Below are 23,696 nucleotides of genomic sequence, written 5' to 3'. Positions count from 1 at the left end.
TCAACTTGATGCTTATGTCAAGTGAAAAAATGGGTGGCAGTGTGTTTCGAATTGATGAGGCTGTTAAGGGAGGTAGTAGCATATTGTGAGTTTGTTGACTTAGGATATGTGGGCCATGATTTCACTTGGACAAATAACCAAGGGGGTGATGAGAATGTTCAAGAGCGGTTAGATCGTTTTTTGCAAATCAAGAATGGAAAGATCTCTTCCCGGGTTCATTTGTGTCACATTTAGCGAAGAGGAAGTCGGATCATTTACCCATTTTGTTGTGTGTTAATGAGGGAGTGGGAAACATAAAAAAGAAGAAAAAAATTAAAAAATACCGTTTTGAAGAAATGTGGATCCGAGATGAGACTTTGGTGATATAGTGACAAATACTTGGAGAGAAGGAAGGGGTGATATTTGCTCCAAAATTGCTCACACCTCGTTAAATTTGAGTGCATGGAGTCGGAAAAAATTTGGCGATTTTGTGAAGGAATTGAAGGACTGCAGAGCTAGGATGGAGAGTCTTATGAGTGAGCCTCAATCTGATTAGATTATTGCAGAAATGCGTTCTTTGGATGGACGAATGGATGAGTTGGAGAGAAGGGAGGAATTGTACTGGAGACAAAGAAGTAGACAAGACTGGCTCAAAAATGGTGATAAAAATACATCGTTTTTTCACACGAAAGCGAGTCAAAGAAAGTCAAGAAATCACATCCGAAAAATACAAGATGCGGCTGGAAATACTTTTTGTGAGGAAGAGCAAATATCTGAAGTATTAGTGCGCCATTTTGATGATCTCTTCACAACAGGGGGTCAATGTGATTCGGACAGTGTGATAAGCAAGGTGGACTCGGAAATTTCGGCTGCTCAAGTTGCCGAGTTGGCTGCTCCTTTTGATGGTGAGGAGGTACGGGAAGCTTTGTTCCAAATGCACCCTACAAAAGCTCCAGGTCCCGACGGTATGTCTGCTATTTTTTTCTAAAAATTCTGGAATGTGGTTGGTAGAGATGTGATTGAAAACTCTTTGAGTATTTTGAATAATGGTAGTGAAATAGGTCCTATTAATCAGACACATGTTTTAATTCCGAAAAAAAAAGAATGTGAGCCTCCTGTTGATTATAGGCCTATTAGTTTGTGTAATGTGCTCTATAAAATTGTGCCCAAGGTGTTGGCAAACAGACTTAAAAAAGTACTACCATATATCATTAGTGAATCTCAAAGTGGTTTTGTTCCGGGTAGATTGATTACGGACAATGAAAGGAATAGTGTCCTTCGAACAAGTGTATTATTCTTATAGCGGGTTCAGAATTATTAGAAAGCTAATATATTCAATAAGGTCAAGTGATCGGAATGCTTGGGTGGAGGCCGCTTCCGATCAGTAATATTAATATAATTAATATTACAGCTTAATCTTGACTGAACCCTTCGGGTCACACCCAAGCAAATATATGCGAACCAACTCAACGAATTAATTCGGAAGAAATTAATTCGTCGACCGAGTGTTAAATAATTAGACGTCGATAATTCGAGCTCAGAGCGTCGAAACCGATCGTTGGAAGTCGAGTCTAAATGATAAAAGACGAGACGCGCAAAATAATAATAAATCAACAATATTCCCGAAAATACCCATAGCATCGGAGTGCCCCGAGCATCCGAATGCTAGGGGCAAGACGAGCCGGCGCACCGTGCTGGCAGCCACGGCCAGCCGCGGCTAGGCACAGCAGCAGCCGCGCTGCGCCACGGCAGCAGCCGCCGCAGCCGCACCACGCCACAACAGCAGCAGGTGCGGGCTGGGTGCGGGCCAGGTGCAGTCTGGTGAGGGCTGGGCTCGGGCTTGGCTCGTGGCTTGGCTTTGGCCATAAGGCCGTGAATAAGGGGAAGGTTGGAATATGGGAGTAAGTGGGATTGCCATGTGGCACAAGGTGAGGGAGAGAGTGGGGAACAAGTTTGGTCCCCATCTCCAAGTGGTCCTCACCTACTCTCTCATGTATGCTTGACACTTGTTGATTTATTACTAGTTTGCTTAATAATTTTATTTTAGCTTTAAAATAAAATGTGAAAATCTCATTGTCCCACATTGATGGGAGAGATTTTCATACTCCATCATTCCCTATAAATACCCAACTTTGGGCATTGGAAATGATGCTTGAGTGGGAGTTAAAAAGAGCATTCCATAATATTGGGAAAACTCTTAAACTCATATAACACTCGGGTTTTGGTCGGACCTCGCTAACCCCCAGGTAGTAGACCTTTAAGTTGTGTTCGCCCTTTTGTTGGTGGATACCGTCGGAGGTGCGGCGCTTGACGTGCTCGTAGCTTTCAAGTAAGAGCCCCGGTTTTTGGGCGAAGCTCGCTTCGAGGGTAAGAATTGTTATCTTTTCTTTGTGATTATTTATTTATGCTTTATGATTTAATTATTGCGAGTGGTTCCTTGGGTCGGGGTTTGTTTCCGGGGTGAGTCGGACTCACCAAACCCCAACAGACAATATTTTGGTGGCGTATGAATGTTTTCATTATTTGCGGAAAAAAAAAAAGAAAGGCAAGAAAGGCTTTCTTGGTTTGAAACTGGATATGAGCAAAGCTTATGACAGAGTTGAATGGGGTTTTCTGGAAAAAATGATGGTGAAATTTGGCTTTCCGAAGATTTTTGTGAGGAATATTATGAAGTGTGTGTCTTCGGCTTCTTTTGATGTGTTAGTGAATGGTCAACCTTCTAGACCTTTTAAGCCCAGTAGGTGGCTTCGTCAAGGGGATCCCCTATCCCCTTTCTTGTTCATTATGTGTGCTGAAGGGTTGTCCGCATTACTTCGGGATGCAGAGAGAAACAAGCTTATCCATGGGGTGAAAGTGGGTAGACATGTTGAGCCTATTTCTCACCTATTTTTTTTGCAGATGATAGCTTGTTGTTTGTTCGGGCAAACGAAGAAGAAACTGAGAAAGTTCTGGATATTTTATCAACCTATGAAGCGGCGTCAGGCCAGAAACTGAATATGGAAAAATCGGAGGTGTCTTTTAGCCGAAACATTGATCTCGAGAAGAAAAATATGCTTCAGATGAAGTTGTCATTTAAGGCTGTCGAAGGACATGATAAGTACTTAGGTCTTTCGACTTACATTGGAAGTTCTAAGAAATTTTTTTTTCAGAGTATTCAGGATCGGGTTTGGAAGAAGCTAAAAGGTTGGAAGGAAAATTATCTCTCTCAAGCAGGCCGAGAAATTCTTATCAAATCAGTTGCACAAGCTATCCCAACATATGCGATGCAATGTTTTTCTATCCCCGTTAGCATTCTTAATGTGGTGGAAAAAATGTGTAGGAGTTTCTTTTGGGGACAAAAGGGGGAGGAAAGGAAGATGAGTTGGGTGGCGTGGGATAAATTGTATCGAGCAAAAAAGCAGGGAGGTCTAGGATTTAGAAATATGCGGGTGTTCAATAAGGCTATGCTAGCTAAACAGGCGTGGAGATTGCTGACAAACAAGGACTCACTCATGGCACGGGTTTTGAAGGGGAAATATTTCCCGAATTCTGATTTTTTTGGTGCTAAAGTAGTCCCGAATATGAGCTTCACGTGGAGATCCATATTGAGTTCAAGAGAAGTGATTGAAAGAGGAGCTTTTAAATCAGTTGGCAAGGGTAAGAATGTGCGCATTTGGGAGGATCTGTGGCTGCCTAATCTCCCAAGTTTTAAAGTTATATCAACAAGGGGTGATAGGGTTTCAGCTCCGAATTTGGTGAATGAATTGTGGGAAGATAAAAGCCGGAACTTAGAGGCTCTCTCGGAATTGTTTACCTAAAGGGAAATTGACGAGATTTGTTGTATTCCCATCCCTTTATTCGAGGAGGAAGAAGGTTGGTCTTGGCGTCATTCGAAAGATGGGTCATTTACTGTCAGAAGGGCCTACCATATGTTAATTGAAGAAGATGGGAGATGCAAAGCTTCTTCGTCTGCAGGTCAATCCCCTTACAAGTGGCAGAATATTTGGCATGCAGGTTTACCACCAAAGGTGAAGCTATTTGCGTGGAGAAGCGTATGGGAGGGGCTGCCTGTGATGAGCCGCCTTGTTGCTAGAGGTATGCAGGTTGATACAATATTCCCTATGTATGGGGAGGGGGAGGAGACTACAGCACACATGATTTTGGAGTGTCGTGCTGCTAGCTCCATATGGAGACATTATGTGCTTCGTCTTGATACTAGACAGGTGGATATGGGTAGCTTTAGGGGCTGGTGTTGCTTGATGCAAGATAAATACAAAGACTCGAAATGGTGGGATGTGTTTTGGAGCATAGCTTGGGGAATTTGGCTTAAGCGAAATATATGGATTTTTGAGAAAAAAGAGAGAAGGGAATCTGACATTCTTTATAAGGCTATGGGTTTGATTGGAGAGTATGAGGAAGAAAATTTAAGGGAGAATATTGTAAGTTAGGGGCTGCAATGTTCCTCAGTGTGGAAGGCTCCTGTTGCTGGTCTGTAAAAGCTGAATACAAACGCAGCTTTCCACGGCCAGATTTTGGGGATAGGTGGAGTGTTAAGGGACGACTCTGGAGCTGCTGTTGTAGCTTATTGCTCGACTAAAAAAGGAAGTTTCGCTGTTGATGTGGGCGAGGCTATCGCAATGAGAGCAAGCTTGTGAATTGCTATGGAAGCGGGGTTCAGCAAGTTTATACTTGAGACCGATAATCTTAAGCTATATCACCATATGAAGAAGGGTCTCCCACCTCCATGTGCGTTTGGGAATGTGGTAAGGGATATCTTGTTACTGTCCTGTGGTTGTCTGATGCGGTTCCAAGGCATCAATATTGTTATTATAATTATTTTTATTGTTATTTTTAGTTTATTATTAGATGACCGAATTTATTAGGATATTTTTGTTAGTTTAATTCGGTTAGTATAAGATAAGCTTAACTTTAAAGATCATATTTGCAAAATATTATCTTTACAAGTTAGAGTTAGTTTCCTAGTTAGATTAGAATTTATTTTACCGATTTTTAGGCTAATTATTTAGCTTATAAATACGTGATGGTGTATAACGAAAAGTATGATTGATTGATTTGAAATTTATAAAGTTTTACGTAACCTTGTTCTTGTGTATTCTTGGCCTAGTTTAGGTTTTAAGCTCGTGTTGCTTAGCGTTTCTTGACCGAGACTCAAGATTCCAAACCTTTCAACTGCGATTGAAGGTTATATCCATCAAAATTCATACCAAATTGGTGTGGCTGCTGGGATATATCCATCAAAATTCACACCAATTTGATATGAATTTTGATGGATATAACCTTCAATCGCAGTTGAAAGGTTTGGAATCTTGAGTCTCGGTCAAGAAACGCTAAGCAACACGAGCTTAAAACCTAAACTAGGCCAAGAATACACAAGCACAAGCTTACGTAAAACTTTATAAATTTCAAATCAATCAATCATACTTTTCGTTAAACACCATCACGTATTTATAAGCTAAATAATTAGCCTAAAAATCGGTAAAACAAATTCTAATCTAACTAGGAAACTGACTCTAACTTGTAAAGATAATATTTTGCAAATATGATCTTTAAAGTTAAGCTTATCTTATACTAACCGAATTAAACTAACAAAAATATCCTAATAAATTCGGTCATCTAATAATAAACTAAAAATAACAATAAAAATGATTATAATAACAATATTGATGTCTTGGAACCGCATCATTGTCAGTGCATTTTATTCTCGTTCGTGAGAAGGACGGGTAATGTTGTTGCTCATTGCTTAGCAAACATGAGTTTTAAGTTTAGTGAGTATAGAGTTTGGCTTGAAGACACCCCTGTTGAGATACAGGGAGCTATTTGTAATGATACTGCTCTTTTGATTGTTTAATAATATTGCTAAGTGGAGGTTTTGTCAAAAAAAAAGATATTCTCTAATTAAAAAAATATATAAATATATTCCTTTTTAAAAATCTTACAGCATTTACAAAAGTACAATAGTAGAATTAATAATTAATTAAATATGTATCTAGCACAATAGAAATTAATAATTATGTAACGAGTTTGTTCAAATGGAAAGAGTGGCTAGGGGCCTTGCAAATGTAACACAAACACCCCATACTATTAGAATAGGCTCTCAACAACTGATGGAAGGTGGATATTGAAGAAATAATCTTTCCAATTAACCCTTAAGGGATCAAAGTTGAAAGCATCTTCATCTAAACCATTTTCACGGGCAGTAATTTGCAGCTTTTCTGTATTTATATCCGCAAAACTGCAAACCATAAAACTCTTATTTAGTTATTTAGGACATTATTTCCCGCGTGGCTCTCTAAACACCAAAAAAAAAAAAAAAAAAAATAATAGTCATTTTTCTTAAAAAAACAAGAAGGATATCTAATAGAACAATGGAAAACATTTTCCTCTAGTTTTTAAAATCTTTTTATTTTTTTCCCTTACTGTTTATGTGGTTAAAAATTACTCCATACGTAACAGATAATGTATACTGAGCAATTGTTGAACTTACATGCCCTTGAAGAATACGTAAGGTTTGTATAATTCCAAGAGCCTTGTGATAATTTTCAGTTTTTTCTCGATGTTAAGCAAATTACATTGGAAGGTACTACCACCCATTCGACTACAAGGAAAAACTAAAGCCTATAAAAACATATCAAACACTTTGTTAAGCGTAAAATAAGAGCAGCATATACAAAGCAAGAGAAGTAAAATAAAATATATAATCAAGAATCATATGTAATCTACGCATATTTTTATCATAATATTATTTTAGGAAATACTATATCAATGCCTATATACAACTTTTAGCATTATCATAATTAACTATGGAGTATATTGTGTTACACCACCTCCGCTAATTAATAGTTACAACAAAGGAATTTCTTATAACTCACAAATAAACCTTTTTTTATTGCAACCACGTACAAATTAACGGAGGTAGTATAATAGGGAGTATGTAATTAAACTTCGAATAAATCAGAAATAAATAACTAACCATTTGTACAAACAGGTGCAATATCCAGAAAATGATTTCAAATATCATCACGTTGCTCAGCACCAAACTTCTTCTAATGTTGACAACGTTACCTTCGCGGTTAGTCCATGGATTTTTAGTGAAGTAATGAAAAAGAATATCATGCACTTCATTAAAAGATATTGGATTCCTGTATGAGCTTCCGACTTGATATAAATCAATTTTGATTGATTTATGTGAGTCTTCATTGCGACAATAATCGAGTTTACAAACATATCCGCCGGTATCTGCATATATAATCACTGATTTACTTGCAGGTTGACTTGGTAAATTTGGTCCAAAAGTATTACCGATTTACTTCCTTTATCCAAAATAATTGACATATTTGATCCTAGATTTTTTTTAATTTTATTTTATGGGATTTTGTTTTATATATTAAAGACAAATTTTACCATAAAATATTAGATATGTATTAATAAACTTTTCATAATATCAAATTTTTTTTTTTTGCATAATTTTATGTTTTAAATTTTAACTCATATGATCTAAATGTTAAATATGATGTTCTAAACTTTTCCTCATGTGTTCCAAATTGAATCAAATGCTCTAAAGAAAACATTAGGGGACCTTGAAGGAAATGTGTCCTCAACTTTAGTGCAATTACTTAATGTAATTATGGATCGTCTATTCGTCTATTCGTCTTGCTAGAGAATGCTATAGAACTTTGGGTTAGTAAGTAACAAACCCGAAGCCCACCTAAACGGATCCTACAAGGTCACACGTTAGGTTTGGATCAATAAAGGAACCCGAAGCCCAAAGTGGGCCTTAGGGTGACCAACCAAGGAGGGAAAGGGGAGAGGAAAACCCTAACCTAATTAATGATAATGTGATTATATATTAATTCATTAAGTGAAGCCCAAAGTGGGCCTTAGGGTGACCAGCGCATGACTCTGCTATGACACGTCAGGTGCCGGAGCAAGCTAATTCATTAAGTGAAACTCCTATCGTCCCACTTGAATCTAATTCATGCGAAAATCTTCAAGATGTTGAAGAGAATATTTCTATTGATGCTCAAGCCCCACGTAGGTCGAGTAGAACAAGGATCCCAAACAAGTAGTTGGTTGATTTCTTGTTAACGGAAGACTTTGAAATATTGATTTTGGAAAATTTTGAACCTACTACCTACAAACAAGCTTTGACGAGCCCAGACTCTGAGAAATGGCTTGAAGCCATGAAATCCGAAATGGACTCCATGTCTGAGAACAAAGTTTGGACCCTAGTCGACTTGCCTGATGGGGTCAAACCTATTGGATGCAAGTGCGTGTTCAAAATAAAAACAGACAAAAATGAAAATGTCTATATCTATAAAGCAAGACTGGTTGCAAAAGGATTCAAACAAATACATGGTATAGAATATGATGAAACCTTTTCTCCAGTGGCAAAGATTAAGTCAATTCGGATACTTTCGGCGATTGCTGCACATTATAATTATGAAATTTGGCAGATGGATGTCAAAACCGCCTTCTTGAATGGGTTCTTGATGGAGGATGTGTACATGACACAACCTGAGGTTTTGAGGATCCAGTAAATCCCAAAAGAGTTTGCAAGCTTCAGAGATCCATTTATGGATTGAAGCAAGCGTCTCGGAGCTGGAACCTTCGATTTGATGAGGCAATCAAACAGTTTGGTTTTCTCAAGAGTGAAGAAGAATTTGTGTCTACAAGAAATTTAGTGGGAGTAGCTTAGTCTTCTTGGTTTTGTATGTAGATGACATACTACTCATAGGAAATGACATACCAATGCTTGAGTCAGTCAAGGAATGGTTGAGAAGTTGTTTTTCCATGAAAGACCTTGGAGAAGCTGAGTACATTTTGGGAATCAAAATCCATATAGATAGGTCTCGAAGGATGCTTGGACTGAGCCAAGAGACTTATATTGATAAGGTTCTTGCAAGGTTCAACATGGAATACTCTAAGAGAGGATTCATTCCCATGTCACATGGCATTTCACTTAGCAAGAGTCAGTGCCCATCTGATCCTGATGAGTTGAAGCGGATGAGTAGCATACCTTACGCCTCGGCTATAGGTTCTATCATGTATGCCATGATATGCACTCGACCAGATGTTGCATTTGCTCTGAGCTTATGTAGCAGATTCCAAGCAAATCCAAATGAAGCACACTGGACTGCGGCTAAGAACATCCTAAAGTACTTGAGAATGACTGAAGGAATGTTTTTGGTCTATAGAGGAGTAGATGAGTTGGTTGTTAAAGGTTATACTGATGCGAGCTTCCAGACAGACAGAGATGATTATCGCTTGCAATCAGGGTACATCTTTTGTCTGAATGGAGGAGCAGTGAGCTGGAAGAGTTCAAAGCAAGGCACTATAGCAGACTCTACGACAGAATCAGAATATTTAGCGGCAGTAGAAGCAGCTAAGGAAGTTGTTTGGATAAAGAAGTTCCTAACAGAGCTAGGCATTGTACCTAGTGTTCTAGAAGGAATTGAGTTGTTTTGTGATAATAATGGAGCTATTGCACAAGCAAAAGAACCAAGATCAAACGACAAATCCAAGCATGTAATGAGGAAATATTACCTCACTCGCGAGATTGTACGTAGACAAGAATGATGTCAAGATCTGCAAAGTTTACACGGATGAGAATGTTGCTGATCCACTCACTAAACCTCTCCCTCAACCCAAGCATGAACGTCACGCTAGGGCTGTAGGGTTGAAGCAAGTGTTAGAATGGCTTTAGATTGTTTTTTGTTTAGAGAAACTTGTTAAAATTTAAAGAAATGATTTTCATGTTTTATGTTTATATGGTATGAAAATTTTATTTTATTTAATTTTGGTTTAGTAATAAATAAAATGTCCAATATATTTTATTGAATTTAATGGGCTTGTCAAATACGTGATTTGATGAATGAAATCCCATAAGTGAACTGAATTCATAAAATATTTAAGTTCCTAATCTGAGTTGTTAATTTGGACATAAATGACTTAATAAAAGGATTAGCATATAAGATTGATTGATAGTGTTTTTTCATGGGCTATGGAAACATGGAGATGTTTAGTCAATCATATGGATATGTATAGTCGATACATGATCGAACAGACCTATTTAGAAGTTCTAAAACTTCACAAATTATATTAGTGGATTCCTTAGACACGAGTGGAACACTACTTAATTCAATGATTAGTGTAACTTTGATGTTGTCAAACGTCATGCCGTAAAAGGGGGACTATAAAGGCAACACTCTGGTTGTGCCAAAAGTTGAGTGGGAGTTTTGGTTGCCACAAGATTGAATAGGTCCTCCTATGTTTGATAGCATGGGTATCTTGGCCTCTTGAAGAGTAAGAATTGAAAATGCATGGCCGTGCTCAAATGGGTCATAAGATGATCATTTTCTTAGCAATTCAAACTCGGATTTCAAGAAATAATTTGAACGCTAGTATGGATAGCATAGAGATGTGATCATATTATCAAATTAGACACTAAGAGACTTAAGGAATTTGAATATTGCATACTTGTCTCGGACAAGTGGGAGATTGAAGGAAATGTGTCCTCGACTTTAGTGCAATTACTTAATATAATTATGGATCGTATTATGGAGATAGTAATTCGTTTATTTGGGTCGTCTATTCGTCTTGCTAGAGAATGTTATAGAACTTTGGGTTAGTAAGTAACAAATCTGAAGCCCGCCTAAACGGATCCTACAAGGTCACACATTAGGTTTGGATCAATAAAGGAACCCGAAGCCCAAAGTAGGCCTTAGGGTGATCGGCCAAGGAGGGAAAGGGGAGAGGAAAACCCTAACCTAATTAATGATAATGTGATTATATATTAATTAGTTTTTTGGAAAAATAAATAGTACAGTATTAAGTTTTCTGAAAACAACGTAAGTTTTCCTCTCCATATTTTCTCTCTAATATCGGTTCTCTACTCCAAGAAAGGTGAAAGGTTTTTCTCGTCCAACTAGCATTGGTGGAGTGTTGATTCAACCCGGTGGACCAAATAGATGAGTCGCATTTGAGGCTCTTTATCTCCGCTAGAGAAGAAGATTGCTAAGAGGATTCGCGCTTCAAAGGTTAATTCTAAACTATTATGTTATCCTTTATTTGTATATGCATGAGATTCTGTTTAGGTGCGTATGAATGAGATTCATGAAATTCCGCTTAGAGTACCTAAAACCCTTCAAACCTTCCTCACGAGGAGAGTTCCTAATGCATAAGTTTTTTAGTTATATGTTCTGGATTGGAAAGCATATGTTCCAATTTTAACTTGTATGTTCAAAATTTTTACTCACGTATTTTGTGAAAAACTACCTTAATATGCTTTTTCTTTTGTGAGAAACTACCTAATAAAAAATGTTTTAAGAAAATACCTTATAAAATGGTAAATGTTGTAATAAGTTACTACCTCTAGTCGAGAAGTCATCATTGACTTTTACATTCCGGTGTTGATGACCATGTCATGTGCCAATTAAGAAAGAAGGGAAAGGGTGAATAAAAAGTCACCTGATGTGGTTAGCGCCGGAAAATGAAAGTCAACGGTGACTTTCTGACTAATGGTAGTCTCTTACAACATTTACCCTTTTATAAGGTAGTTTCTTGCAATATTTTTTTGATTTAGTAGTTTCTGAAAAAAAAAAAAAAAAAAAAAAAGTGTTTTATAAGGTAGTTTTTCACAAAATGTCTTTTTCTATATTATATACTAGGTATTCTAAATTTTTTATTCACATGTTAAAAATTTTAAATCAGATGTTTTAAATTTTACTCATATGTTTTAATTTTAATAAAAAAAAAACTTATACTCACATGTTCTAATTCTTAAATATGATGTTGTAAATTATTATTACTCACGCAATTGTTCTAAACTATTACTCAAATGTTCTAAATTTTAATTTGATTCACATGTTCTAAAATTTACTCACATATTTAGAGAATAGTAGAAGACTAACCAAGTCCATGATTGAGCTTCCATTTCCAGAGAACAAACCAAGATATCCTTTTCCATACATTACGGCAATACTATCAATAGTCCTGTCAGGCCATTATATGAATTAATTAGCTGGATGGTAAGTCCAACTATCTCCAACATCAATCGATCAAGATTAAAATTTAATACTTTCTCCGCTTCTTAGTTATTGAATATGCATGTATTGCTTTTGATAATAAAATGTTAGTAAGAAGAAAATTAATAGTCACATTGATAAGCACTTGTACCAAAAATCTAATACATACCTACAACCTTCAACCCAGCCGGGAAACGGTTCTTTCAATGTACTACACATAATGGTAGGCCTCATGATTAGCACAGGTAAGTTGCCTCTATGCTTTCCGACAAGCATCTCTCCCATTGCTTTAGTAAATACGTAAGCATTTGGCCACCCATACATCTTTGCCCTATTAATTATGTACTAGTGCATCAACATTAGGCTAAAGTAAAAATAATAATCAATAAAAAAAATTCAGTAAAAATTATTTCATTTCGATAAAAAAAAAATATCAATTAAGTAAAATTAATCTCTGTATATTTAAAATCAGTAATTTAAAAAAAATAATATAATATAAAATCAGTAAATAATTTTTCAGTATATAATTTCAGTTCTGTAAAATCAATTTCATATTAATATAAATAATTTAATTTCAACAAAAGTAATTTCAGCTTTGTAAAGATAAATTTCAGTTTAACATAAGGTAATTTTGTCAGAACCCACCTTTTAAAGTAATTTTTTGTGAGAAAATATCTAATAAAAAAGTGTTGTAAGAAACTACCTATTAACATAAAAATATTGTAAGAAACTACCTATTAAAGCAAATAATATTGTAAAAAAGCTATTATTCGTCGGATTTTTATCTTTGACTAATTTCTCCGGCATTGACCATGCTCGGCCGGTCGCATGATAGGTGGCATTGTTGGTGGGATATGGAAAAATAAAGGTTCTAAAGTTCACGTGATTGGCAAGTGGGTGGTCAACGCCGGAAAAATTAGTCAACGGTTAAAATCCGATGAAAGGGTAGTCTTTTACAACATTTTCATTTTAATAGGTAGTTTCTTACAGCATTATATTATTAGGTAGTTTCTAAAACAAATGGCTTTTAATAGGTAGTTTCTGACACAAAGCCCTTAACATAAATTGGGAGAAGTGAATAAAGCCTGAAGTTTCATTTTTGAGTTTGTAATCAACCAAATGTAGGGATTATGTATCTCAATTAGTAAACCAAACACTATATATGGAAACTTGGGTAGAGGTATTAGTAAATTAAAGTACACAAACAAAAAAAAGGTAATTTGGTTTGTTATATGAAAATCCAAAGGAAATAATTAATAATAAACTAATATTTAAAATAAAATATTATTTAGTTAGCTAGATTTGATGTTGTTTTCTTCACCTAAAATAATAATTAGTAAAAATAACTGTTATTCAGTAAAAATACGTCCATTTTTAACAAAATTAATTTCAATTAAAAAAAAATTTTAATCAGTAAAAATCAATAATTTTAAAGAACAAATAGGTAAAAAAATCATTGAATAATTTAAATTTAATAAAAATAACATGATTTCTTGTTTCAAAAAAAACATGGTTACAGCAAAAAAAATTATTTCAATTCTTCGAAAATAAAGCGAAGAGAATATGACCATACATTTAAATTTTAAATGCAAGTAAAAAATGTGTCGTATACTCCGTATGTTTTAACGAATAAAATTTAAATAGTTCATACCTCTGACTACCCAAATCCTTCATAGTTTGTCTGATAACCTTTTCACGAAAATTATTGGCTTTAAGATTGCTTATAGTTTTCGCAACAATCTTCCTCTCATTATGAATGTCCAAACCAACCACACCATTCAAAGCTTCACCAATGACATGTGCTTTTTCCGATATTATACCTGTTTTCTCTCCACATACATATGCTGAGATATAAAATTATTTAGTTTAATTTCATAATCATTACTTCTTGAACATAGTTTATTATATATATAATAAATTAACCTCAAAACTCCAATTATCAAGCCAAACTTTTAATTTGGTTATATTTAACATGGTATAGCAAGAGTAATATAGATTTCACGAGTTTAAATCTCATTCACCATTTATTTATTGGCATGAAAACACTTAAGCTACATGCATACTTTAAACTCAAAGGGATTCTCGTATGAAGAGCATGGTCAAATTACTCGAATATAAATAAATTCAAGAGTATTAGATTGGACTTTTGATTGAGTTAGCTGGTCTTTTACATATATTTAAAAAATAGAAGTTTAATTTCTTACCTGTTGATACATGGATAAACAACTGTATTTTAGCACATGCTTTTGCAAAGTTGACAACATGCTTAGGACCAAGTGTATTCACGCCCAATGCAACGTCGTACCTACACTCATTTAATGAAATAATACGTCATTGGCGTTTATGATTAAGAATTTCTTTGCCTCTTATATGTCGAGTCAAAATAACTCTGACAATAGTATTCGATGGTATTAAATTGTACTTAAATGATCATTTTAATAACAGCAAGGAATTATATTGATACTAACAAAATGTTTTGTGTATGTTTAGGCCCGGCTCTGAGGGTAGGCCATAAGTGCAACGACCTAGAGCCCATCATCGGTTGAAGAGGCCCAATAAAACCTCTCAACCAATTGCTAAAGGAGCAATTAGTCTAAGGTGCATCCTTGTGCACCTTAAATTGGTGTAACAATGCAGCCAAAAAGCCCAATTACACACAAACCAATTAAAAAAAGCCCTAAAACTAAAAAACACGGAAACAACAATAAACCCACGCACTCATATCCAATACACCCACCCTCACCCAATAAATGTAATGTCACCTCCAAACTCAAAACTTTTTTCTTCTATATGATTTTCTCTCTCCTCTTTTTCCCTTTCTCTCTCCTCTTTTTCACTTTCTCTCTCCTCTATTTCATTTCCTCACTAAAAAACTGCAAAAACATTAATGGACATTAGAGAAGAGATGCAAAATCAAAAGGATCCTCCCTTAAAAAAAGACAATTTTATGTAAATTTCACTTAATTTTGTTTGAATTTATATGATTATCACTTAAATTTGTTTGAATATTTATTCGATACTCGCTATTGTTCGAAATTTTTATTGGAATTGTCAAAAAAATTAGTGAAATTAAACGGATACCTTATGTTCACATTGCGAAATGCATATGTTCATATTTTAATTTCTTATGTTCATGTTTTGAATCCTTTTGTAAACTTTCTAAAATGCTTATATTCACTTTCTTAATTCATATGTTCATATTTTTTTTTATCTATATGTTCACCTTCTGAAATGCTTAATTATGTTCATACGCATTCAAAAATGAACCAATGCATATGTTCATATTTTGAATGCATATGTTCATATTTCTAATACTTATGATGCATATGTTTCATAATCATATTATTTTTTATTTCTTCAATTTTTTTGTTCACAATTAAATGCCTTATATTCATAATAATATTTTATATGTTCATAATGTATATATTCATAGTAAATATTTGTTGTTCATAATATTCTCATTAAGTCTGTTTATGCATATGTTCTCTTTCTTAAATGTATATGTTCATATTTTTTTACGCATATGTTCACCTTTTAAATGGTTATATTCACTTTAAGGAAACCAATGCTTACGTTTATATTTTGAATTGTTATGTTTACTTTCTGAAATGCATATGTTCATATGTTTTATGCCTATGTTCACATTCTGAAAAGCTAATGTTCACATTTAAGGGAACCTATGCATATGTTCATATTTTGCATGATTATGTTCATTGATAAAAAAACAATGCTAGAAAATCGGATGAAATTCATACACAAATGAAATTGATCGAAGCTAAAAAAATTCAATTCATATGAATTCAAAAAATCAGATAAACAACCAATTCCATATAATATGAAACAAATTCAATCGTTAACTCGAAAAAACGAGAAAAATAGAAGAAAAAAATAGAGGAAAAAGGAATTAAAGAAGGAAGGAGAAAAAACCGAGTATAATTTGTGAATTCAAAGATTCATATAAACCTTAATCAATCGAAATTAAAGCACAAAATCGAAATTCACACAAAAATTCATACTTAATAACTACTTTCATGTTGTAAGAAACAAATTTAATAAAAAAAAAAGTGTAAAAAAGGGGGAATTAAAAAACAGAGGAGAGAGAAAATAAAAAACGAAGGTGAAAAATAGAGGAGAAGAAAGCTAATGTTCATATTTGTGCTATTGTTACACCTATTTTTAGGTGCATGAGTGTGCACCTAAGAATATGCGCTAAAAGGAGCACTCAATTATTTAATGAAAAATGATATACATAGCCCATAGGGCTACGTATAAACATTAAATATAGACTAGGAAATCGTATAAATTTAGTAAATCATACAAAAAATATAGACACTAATTATACTGATTTACGCATATTTTTGTCATGAATTCCTAATTTTATAAAACTTTCAAAAATGTAATTAATGATTATATATAGCCCTTAAGGCTACATATAACATTTCTTTTATCTAATTTTTGCTTTCTATTCTTTTCATTTAACGGGCCTTTAATTCCCAAAATTCAGCTAATAAAAGCATTAAAAATTAAAGTTGATAGCAAATTCCAATGCAAGATAGAATAAATTCCAATAAATGATAATAAATGAAATTCTCTATAATTGTCTATAATTCTTTTAACATAACAAAAACTCTGTCATCTCTCCTCCTCCCTCTTGCCAAAACCCTAGCCTGTATTGTTGAATTTTGAAGGGGCTTTCATCAATTTTAACCGGTGGAAACACTCAATCCTTGTTTATTAAAAGGTTTTTTTTTTTTTTTTTTTTTTTTTTTTTTTTTTTTTTTTGGATTTACAATAATGATTCTTATTTTTTTAGAAGGGTTTTTCTCACTCGAAAGAAAAGGGTTTCCGATCTACTTCGATAGACAAGAGTTTTTCGACTGCCTTCGAAAGACAAAGTTTATTTCCTCTTTTTAGGGGAGAAATTTTTTAGTTTTGAATCCATCATATTAGATTTAATGGATTGTCGTGAAAATATTTCGTTAGTGAAAAAGTTATCAAGTTTTCGAATACAGACAGATGAATCAAAAGGAAAACATTCTTACAGCTACAAAATATTGTTAGATTATCTCTCCAACAAGGCTGTATTTTCCAGCAATATAAGCAGAAGATGTTTCATAGTGTAAGATCTACTCAACGATCGTAGTTTTTATGAAGGAAAATTTAATTTAATTCAATATCTTTTTGTACTTCCTCTATTTTCTTTTAAATGTAATACACCTTTTTGGCACGCTTTTGGACTAGGTAAGCAAGCTAATTTATCATAATAGTTTCAATACCAAGATTATAGAAGGGTTAGGTACTACATGTATATATTTTTTAGATTAATTTCTTGGTTTACATTAATTAAATGACATGGTGTTGGTTTTAATATTAAATTCTACATTAATTTTAGAGTGATTAGACTAGGTAAACGAGTTACTTTATCAAAATAATAATTTCAGGACCAAGATTATAAAAGGGTACAATGTACGGAGTATTAATTTTCTACTCCCTCCGTCCCTTAAAGAACGACCCATTTGACCTAATTTTAGTCCAAAAAGAATGACCTATTTGTTTTTCCCAACATCTATTAAAATAACAAAATTACCAATATATCCTCAAATATTTTTGCATTGTCATGTAGCTCCGTCTCCCTATTTTACCCTTGTATTTTTTCAGATATTTGTCCCATCTCTCTATGTATTACTCCCTCCGTTTTTAATTACTTGTTCCATTTCTCTTGGACACGCATGCCGATGCTAATCTTTGATCACTAATATCTTTAATTATCAATAGGTATAACTTCTAACAATTGAAAATTAATAATTTATTCATTGAGATGATTGCAAATCACAAACATTAATCAAAGTAGGGTAAATGAATAGTGCAAAAAATAGAAATGGAGCAAGTATTTAAAAACGGAGGGAGTAATTGCAAATTATTGTTGACTTGTGTTTTCCCATATATTTATACTTGCAAATTAAGTTTCTTAATACCTGCGAAATCAACCCAAATGGGTCGTTTTTTCAGGGATGGAGGGAGTGGATTAATTTATCCATTTACATTAATTAAATGACATGATGTTGGTTTTAATATTAAATTATACACTAAAGATATGATGATTTAATATTATCTCGATTAATATTAGTTTATCCGTAAATTCTACATTAGTTTTTAGTGATTATCTACCTAGTCAACTAAAGATACGATGTTGGTTTTAATATTTATAAACGAACGATCCTAGTTGAAACTTTTTAATTGCTACAACTTGTAATAGTAATTGTAGTACAACTATCTATTGCGTAAAATCTATTGTAGCATAATATCTTTAAATTACATATAATTAAATTATTAGATTATATTTTTTAAAATTGTACTTCCTTAGTCCTTATTTAATGGCTTATTTGGAATTTTTTTTCACGGGAATTAAGAAAGTTGTAGATATTTTAACAATAACGACTAAGAGTACAAATTTGCATGAGAAATTAGAGAGAGATAGAGAGAAAGAAAAGATAGTTGGTAATTAATGAAGGGGTGGTGAGAAAAAATGTTGGAAAATGATGTCAAAAGTGTATAAAAATAAAAAGAAAAATGATGACAACTCATAAAAAAAACAATTTTATCTTAAAGTACACTCTTTAAATAGAATTAGGCCACTAATCTATTAAATATTACTAAAACAAAAACATGCTGACATCATTAAGGACACTTGTCAATTTCTTATGAAATTTTTTCCCGCCAAAACTATTTTTGACATCATCATTTTTTTATCTATTTTTTTTCCTAAGTTCTAAAACTAAACAATTACAATATTTCTTTCAAAATTAATAAATAAGATTATACAAATTTTTGTATGCGGCTGGCCACATGGTGCGGCAGGTGTTACTTGTAAGGTGTTACTGGTTTTCTGAGGGGTTACTTGTATGTGTTACTTGTATTATGGGGTTACTTGTATGGGTGTTACTGGTTTTGGTCAGGGGTTACTTGTAGGGTGTTACTGGTTTTGTCATGGGTGACTTGCAGGTGTTACTTGTATTTTGTGGTTACTAGTATGGGTGTTACTAGTTTTGGTTAGGGGTTACTTGTAGGGTGTTACTGGTTTTGTCAGGGGTTACTTGTATTCTGGGGTTACTTGTAGGGTGTTACTGGTTTAGTATGAGGTTTTGGTTTAGAGTTACTTGTAAGAGTTACTCGGAATACAAGTAACACCTACAAGTAACCACGCGATACAAGTAACCCCACGATACAAGAAACTCATATAAGTAACCTCATAATCACCCATACAACTAAGTAAGTAATCCATACAAGTAACCTTATAATACAAGCAACACCCTACAAGTAACCCCAGAATATAAGTAACCCTAGAATACAAGTAACACCCAACAAGTAATCCTTGCCGCACAGAAAAACCTCTGATAAGATTATGATTAAACTTTTTCGAATAAAGAATATTGACAATAATTTTAAACAAATAAAATCTATTTAAACCGTGCAACGTATGGAATTAATCTAGTTATGACTACCCAAAAATTGAATACAGCCATACAGGCCATTAGATAAGAGATAGAGGAAATAGTGATTAATAACCACGCAAGATAAAATTAAATTATTATATATCCATAATTATAAAATTTATTAATTCTCTTAGCTTTCATTTTATTTTGCTTTCATTACTATGATTCTTATCACATAAGAATGACAAGATTGTGTTACTTGTTTTCTAATAACATGCAAATGTGATCTTTAACATCAACCCTTTGTAATTTGAATGTAGGCATAAACTTATAAGGATGTTTTATGAAAATTTTCAAATTGCAGGATTTAAAAAACAATTTGTAAATTGCACCCTAAAAGTTCTTATATATTGTAAAATGTAAATCAATTTAATATTATCATTGGTTTACGTGTCGAAATATATTCGGTTCTAAACTTAAAGGTACCGAATTGAGCTCGGAATCAGCAAAAATAAATAACGTAAGTGCCTCATTTTATAGCAAAAAATATTTACTCACAAATCGATATATTTTTTGTTTGCTAAACGAGGTTGCGGCTACGTTAATAACTATATTTATATCGTTTTTAGTATTGCAAATTTCAAACCATGTTGTGATATGTACACATCTTAATTAAGACATTTTTTGTGATAAACAAGTACATGTTGATGTTGGACTGACACAACCTTAACCAATATTTGACTCATTATCATTGATTTTACTAGATCCAATCAAACAGAAATTAAATTTCATGACAATTTTCAAGCTACATGTATATATAGGGTGTAATTTTACACCTAATTTTTTCGGCCAATGTGCTCATATATGGGTGTAGAATGGACACTGCCCTTCAAGATGACTATCGTAAATTTGCACTCGTAATTTTGCTAGTTCAATTTCACAGTTATTAGATATTTAACACATATGGAGTATTAATTCACAAAATGTTTCTTAACTATAATTTAAAAAATTAGTATTGCAGAGTTAACCGTTACCTTTCGTCAAATCTTGTGGTTGCAGCTACGTTAATAACTATATCTATATCGCTGGACATTTCATTTAGCTGATCATCTGAAAGTCCCAAGTTCTCGTCGGAAGTATCACCGGCAACTGCACGTATTTTTTCCGACACGATTGAGTCAAAACTCGATCCCCATTTTTCTCTAAGTACGTTGAACAACTCCTTTCCTAACACCTGGATCCACAATAAGGCCCCGTTTGGTTTAATGTAAAACATTTTCAATGGAAAATTAGTTTTCATGGAAAACATATTTTCAAGGAAAAACACAATTGCAAATTAGTTTTCCTTTGTTTGGTTGCATACAAGAAAAGTCCAAGAAAAATAAAAAATAAGAGTGGAAATGTAAGGATAAATGAGAGAGAACTAAAAAAAACAGGTAAGGAGGAAAGATGAAAATGTGGCTTCCTTGTTTTTGGAAGGAAATTGTTTTCCATCATTAAGGATGGAATTTTCCACCCTTGAAAAACTGTTTTCCACTCCTTAACAAACCAAACAAAGGAAAATGAGAAAAAATAGAAAATTTATTTTCCATGAAAACCTTTTACATCAAACCAAACAGGGCCTAAGTACATTATCAGCTATGTTACATAACCTTTGTACGTGATCGGCAAATGAATACCTCATCTTGTAGCCGAGCGTCGGCTGCTTGAACATCACTAGCCCTTATAAGAAGGTATAGTTTGTTCATATCTGGTTGAATCTGAAGTATCTTCTCCAAGAGAACTACATAAATAATTCATCGTACAAACAAGTTATAAAAAATTAATAATAAAGAGAGAGATCAAGGTGGGTAGCTATTAGAAGAGCGAGAGTAAGAAGAACACGTACTCTTAGCAATGAAGCCAGTAGTACCAGTAATTAAGATAGTTTTGTTTTCTAAAAACTCAGTTATGCTCTTAAAATCCATGATCAAACTAACAAATACTTATTGGAGAAAATAAAAGTTTAGATTTACAATGGAATTCCTAAAATTAGCTCAAATGGCTCAACCTATTTATTAGACCAGCTAAATGGGTATGTCTACATCAAAGGTGTGGAAATTCCGAAATTATGACTTTGTTTATCAAGAATGGCCACACTCATAAATTTTTTAAAGGCATTTATTTTTATTTTTTGGTTACATTATACAATTACAATATAGATCAGATCAATAACAGTGCAATCCCTCTTTTCTGTCCTCCCATCTTTCAACATTAATAACTACAACAAAAAATTAAAAATAACTAGAAAAAAAATCTACAGTGTTGTTATTGTATAAAAGTGAAATCTATTTTCTATTTACTTATAATAAATTTAATTTGTTTCCTCCTCAAACCCACCTTTTTTTTCTTTATTTAATAAGTATGAAGTTTATTTTTTTTAAAAGGTATGAAGTAGAATTAGCTCGGACACTAAGGGCTTGTTCTCATTGACTGAAATGAACTAAACTGAATTGAACTGAACTGAAATAAATTGAACCGAACTTATTGATTAGTGATTTTTAACTATGGATTAATAAATAGAAAGAGCAATCCAATCTTGCTCAGAAAGTTCAAGAAGAAGAGGATTTTTCTCTTCTAAAGTCATGTGTCGTGAAAGTTGTAGTCGTAGTACCGTGAATGTGTCGAGAATTAAAGCATGTCGGGTTAAAGTCGTGAATTTATTGTCGTTGTGTTGTGCATTGTTCGTAGGAGCATGATCGGTTTATATTAGGCATATTATTGATGTATATCTTTTGTATATATTTAGGCTTGTATAGCTGTCTTTCCTTAATTAGTTTTAACCTAATATGCATGTATATATTAGAGGGCCCGCAAGGTTTCACTCAAGAAATCACAGAAGAGAACAAACTCTCATTTCTTCATTCTTGATTCTAGCATGGTATCAGAGCAGGTTGCTCTATAAGACGATTTTTTTTCTCTGATTTTTTTTATATTGGAGTTAGGGGGAGTCATGAGGTTAAGGATAATGTCGATGTTGTTGCTGCTCCCCATGATAAATAGCAGGCTCCATGGCCTGGTCGTGGCACAGACTCATCAGCCACGGCCACCCCGTGGCCTGCCAGCAACAACTTGCAATGGAGCAGCAAGCTTCACAACCTGGGTGTGGCGATCATGCACCTGCCGCAGCCTAGTTGTGGCAGCCTCAAACTAGCTCACAACCTTCTATTGAAGCACCTCTTGGTAAAGGGCAACGTATCCAAACTCCGTCAACGAGATTAAAAGGCTTCATCACCAACACAGTTCAAACCAATACTCCTGTCACACTCCCTAGTTCATCTCCTCCAAAGCGTTCCTCAGGTACGCCTTTTCCCATAGCTTATTATGTTAACTGTGATAAATTCTCTGTGAAACATAGGCAATTTTTTGCGGCGGTGACTACTTGGGTTGAACCAAAATCTTACTCTGAAGCGGTTAAACATCCAGGATGGTGTAAGGCCATGAAAGAAGAATTTGATGCTCTTGAACGACAAGGCACATGGACGTTGGAATCTTTGCCTCCCGGAAAGGTCGCACTTGGTAGCATGTGGGTGTATAAGGCTAAGCTCAAACAAGACGGGTGTCTTGAGAGATTGAAGGGGAGGCTTGTTGTTTTTGGCAGCAGACAATTGCCTGGTATTGATTTTAATGAAACATTTGCTCCCGTTGCAAAAATGGTGACAGTACGCATGTTTTTAGCAGTTGTTATAACTTGAAATTGGGAACTTCATCAAATGGACGTCCACAACGCATTTCTTCATGGAGACTTGGAGGAAGAGGTATATATGAAACTACCCCCTGGCTATACGCCATCGGGTTCGAGTGGTAAGGTGTGTCGTCTTCGAAAGGCTTTGTATGGCCTTAGGCAAGCACCTCGTCAATGGTTTGCCAAATTATCTTCTGCCTTGAAATTATTTGGCTTTAAACAAGCAACAGTAGATTATTCATTGTTTTGCTACACTAAGGGGGATGTGTCATTATATGTTCTTGTCTATGTGGACGATCTAATCATTGCAGGTTCGAGTCATGATGCGATACTAAAATTTAAGGCATATTTGCGTGATTGTTTTCATATGAAGGATCTCGGGGTCCTTAAATACTTTCTTGGCATTGAGGTAGCTCGTGGTCCTGATGGCTTGTTTTTGAGTCAAAGAAAGTATGTTCTTGATATCATAAGTGAGGCCGGTCTATTAGGATCTAAGCCTATATCTACTCCGATGGAGCAAAATCATCAATTAGCTCG

At 34.1% G+C, this 23,696-nt stretch overlaps 3 protein-coding genes and 1 pseudogene across 3 annotated transcripts; 3 read left to right on the top strand and 1 right to left on the bottom strand.

The window, feature by feature from the left end:
• Positions 1-547: 547 nt before the first annotated feature.
• Positions 548-3,776, top strand: LOC110716771. Its single transcript, XM_021895403.1, has 2 exons — positions 548-944; positions 2,878-3,776. Exons 1-2 carry the CDS (start codon positions 548-550, stop codon positions 3,774-3,776), a joined length of 1,296 nt encoding a protein of 431 aa, XP_021751095.1.
• A 111-nt stretch (positions 3,777-3,887) lies between these two features.
• Positions 3,888-4,613, top strand: LOC110716770. Its single transcript, XM_021895401.1, has 2 exons — positions 3,888-4,397; positions 4,458-4,613. The coding sequence occupies exons 1-2, from the start codon at positions 3,888-3,890 to the stop codon at positions 4,611-4,613; spliced, it is 666 nt and encodes a 221-aa protein (XP_021751093.1).
• Positions 4,614-5,909: 1,296 nt separating this feature from the next.
• LOC110716708 lies at positions 5,910-21,798 on the bottom strand (annotated as a pseudogene).
• Positions 21,799-22,551: 753 nt separating this feature from the next.
• On the top strand, positions 22,552-23,169 carry LOC110716769 (uncharacterized mitochondrial protein AtMg00820-like). The gene is made up of 2 exons (XM_021895400.1): positions 22,552-22,577; positions 22,833-23,169. The coding sequence occupies exons 1-2, from the start codon at positions 22,552-22,554 to the stop codon at positions 23,167-23,169; spliced, it is 363 nt and encodes a 120-aa protein (XP_021751092.1).
• The last annotated feature ends 527 nt before the right edge of the window (positions 23,170-23,696 follow it).

Source organism: Chenopodium quinoa, unplaced genomic scaffold (assembly GCF_001683475.1).
Source record: "Chenopodium quinoa cultivar QQ74 unplaced genomic scaffold, ASM168347v1, whole genome shotgun sequence".
Taxonomy (NCBI): Eukaryota; Viridiplantae; Streptophyta; class Magnoliopsida; order Caryophyllales; family Amaranthaceae; genus Chenopodium; species Chenopodium quinoa.
The sequence above is the reverse complement of the archived record's forward strand: the minus strand, read 5'-3'. Positions and strand labels throughout refer to the sequence as shown.

Coding starts and splice junctions, on each gene's coding strand:
- LOC110716771 (XM_021895403.1), top strand. CDS start 548: ATGCGTTCTTTGGATGGACGAATGGATGAGTTGGAGAGAAGGGAGGAA. Junction 945..2,877: donor AAAAGCTCCAGGTCCCGACG/GTATGTCTGCTA, acceptor TTTTTTTTGCAG/ATGATAGCTTGTTGTTTGTT.
- LOC110716770 (XM_021895401.1), top strand. CDS start 3,888: ATGTTAATTGAAGAAGATGGGAGATGCAAAGCTTCTTCGTCTGCAGGT. Junction 4,398..4,457: donor AAAATTTAAGGGAGAATATT/GTAAGTTAGGGG, acceptor GGTCTGTAAAAG/CTGAATACAAACGCAGCTTT.
- LOC110716769 (XM_021895400.1), top strand. CDS start 22,552: ATGGAGCAGCAAGCTTCACAACCTGG. Junction 22,578..22,832: donor CAGCAAGCTTCACAACCTGG/GTGTGGCGATCA, acceptor TGTGAAACATAG/GCAATTTTTTGCGGCGGTGA.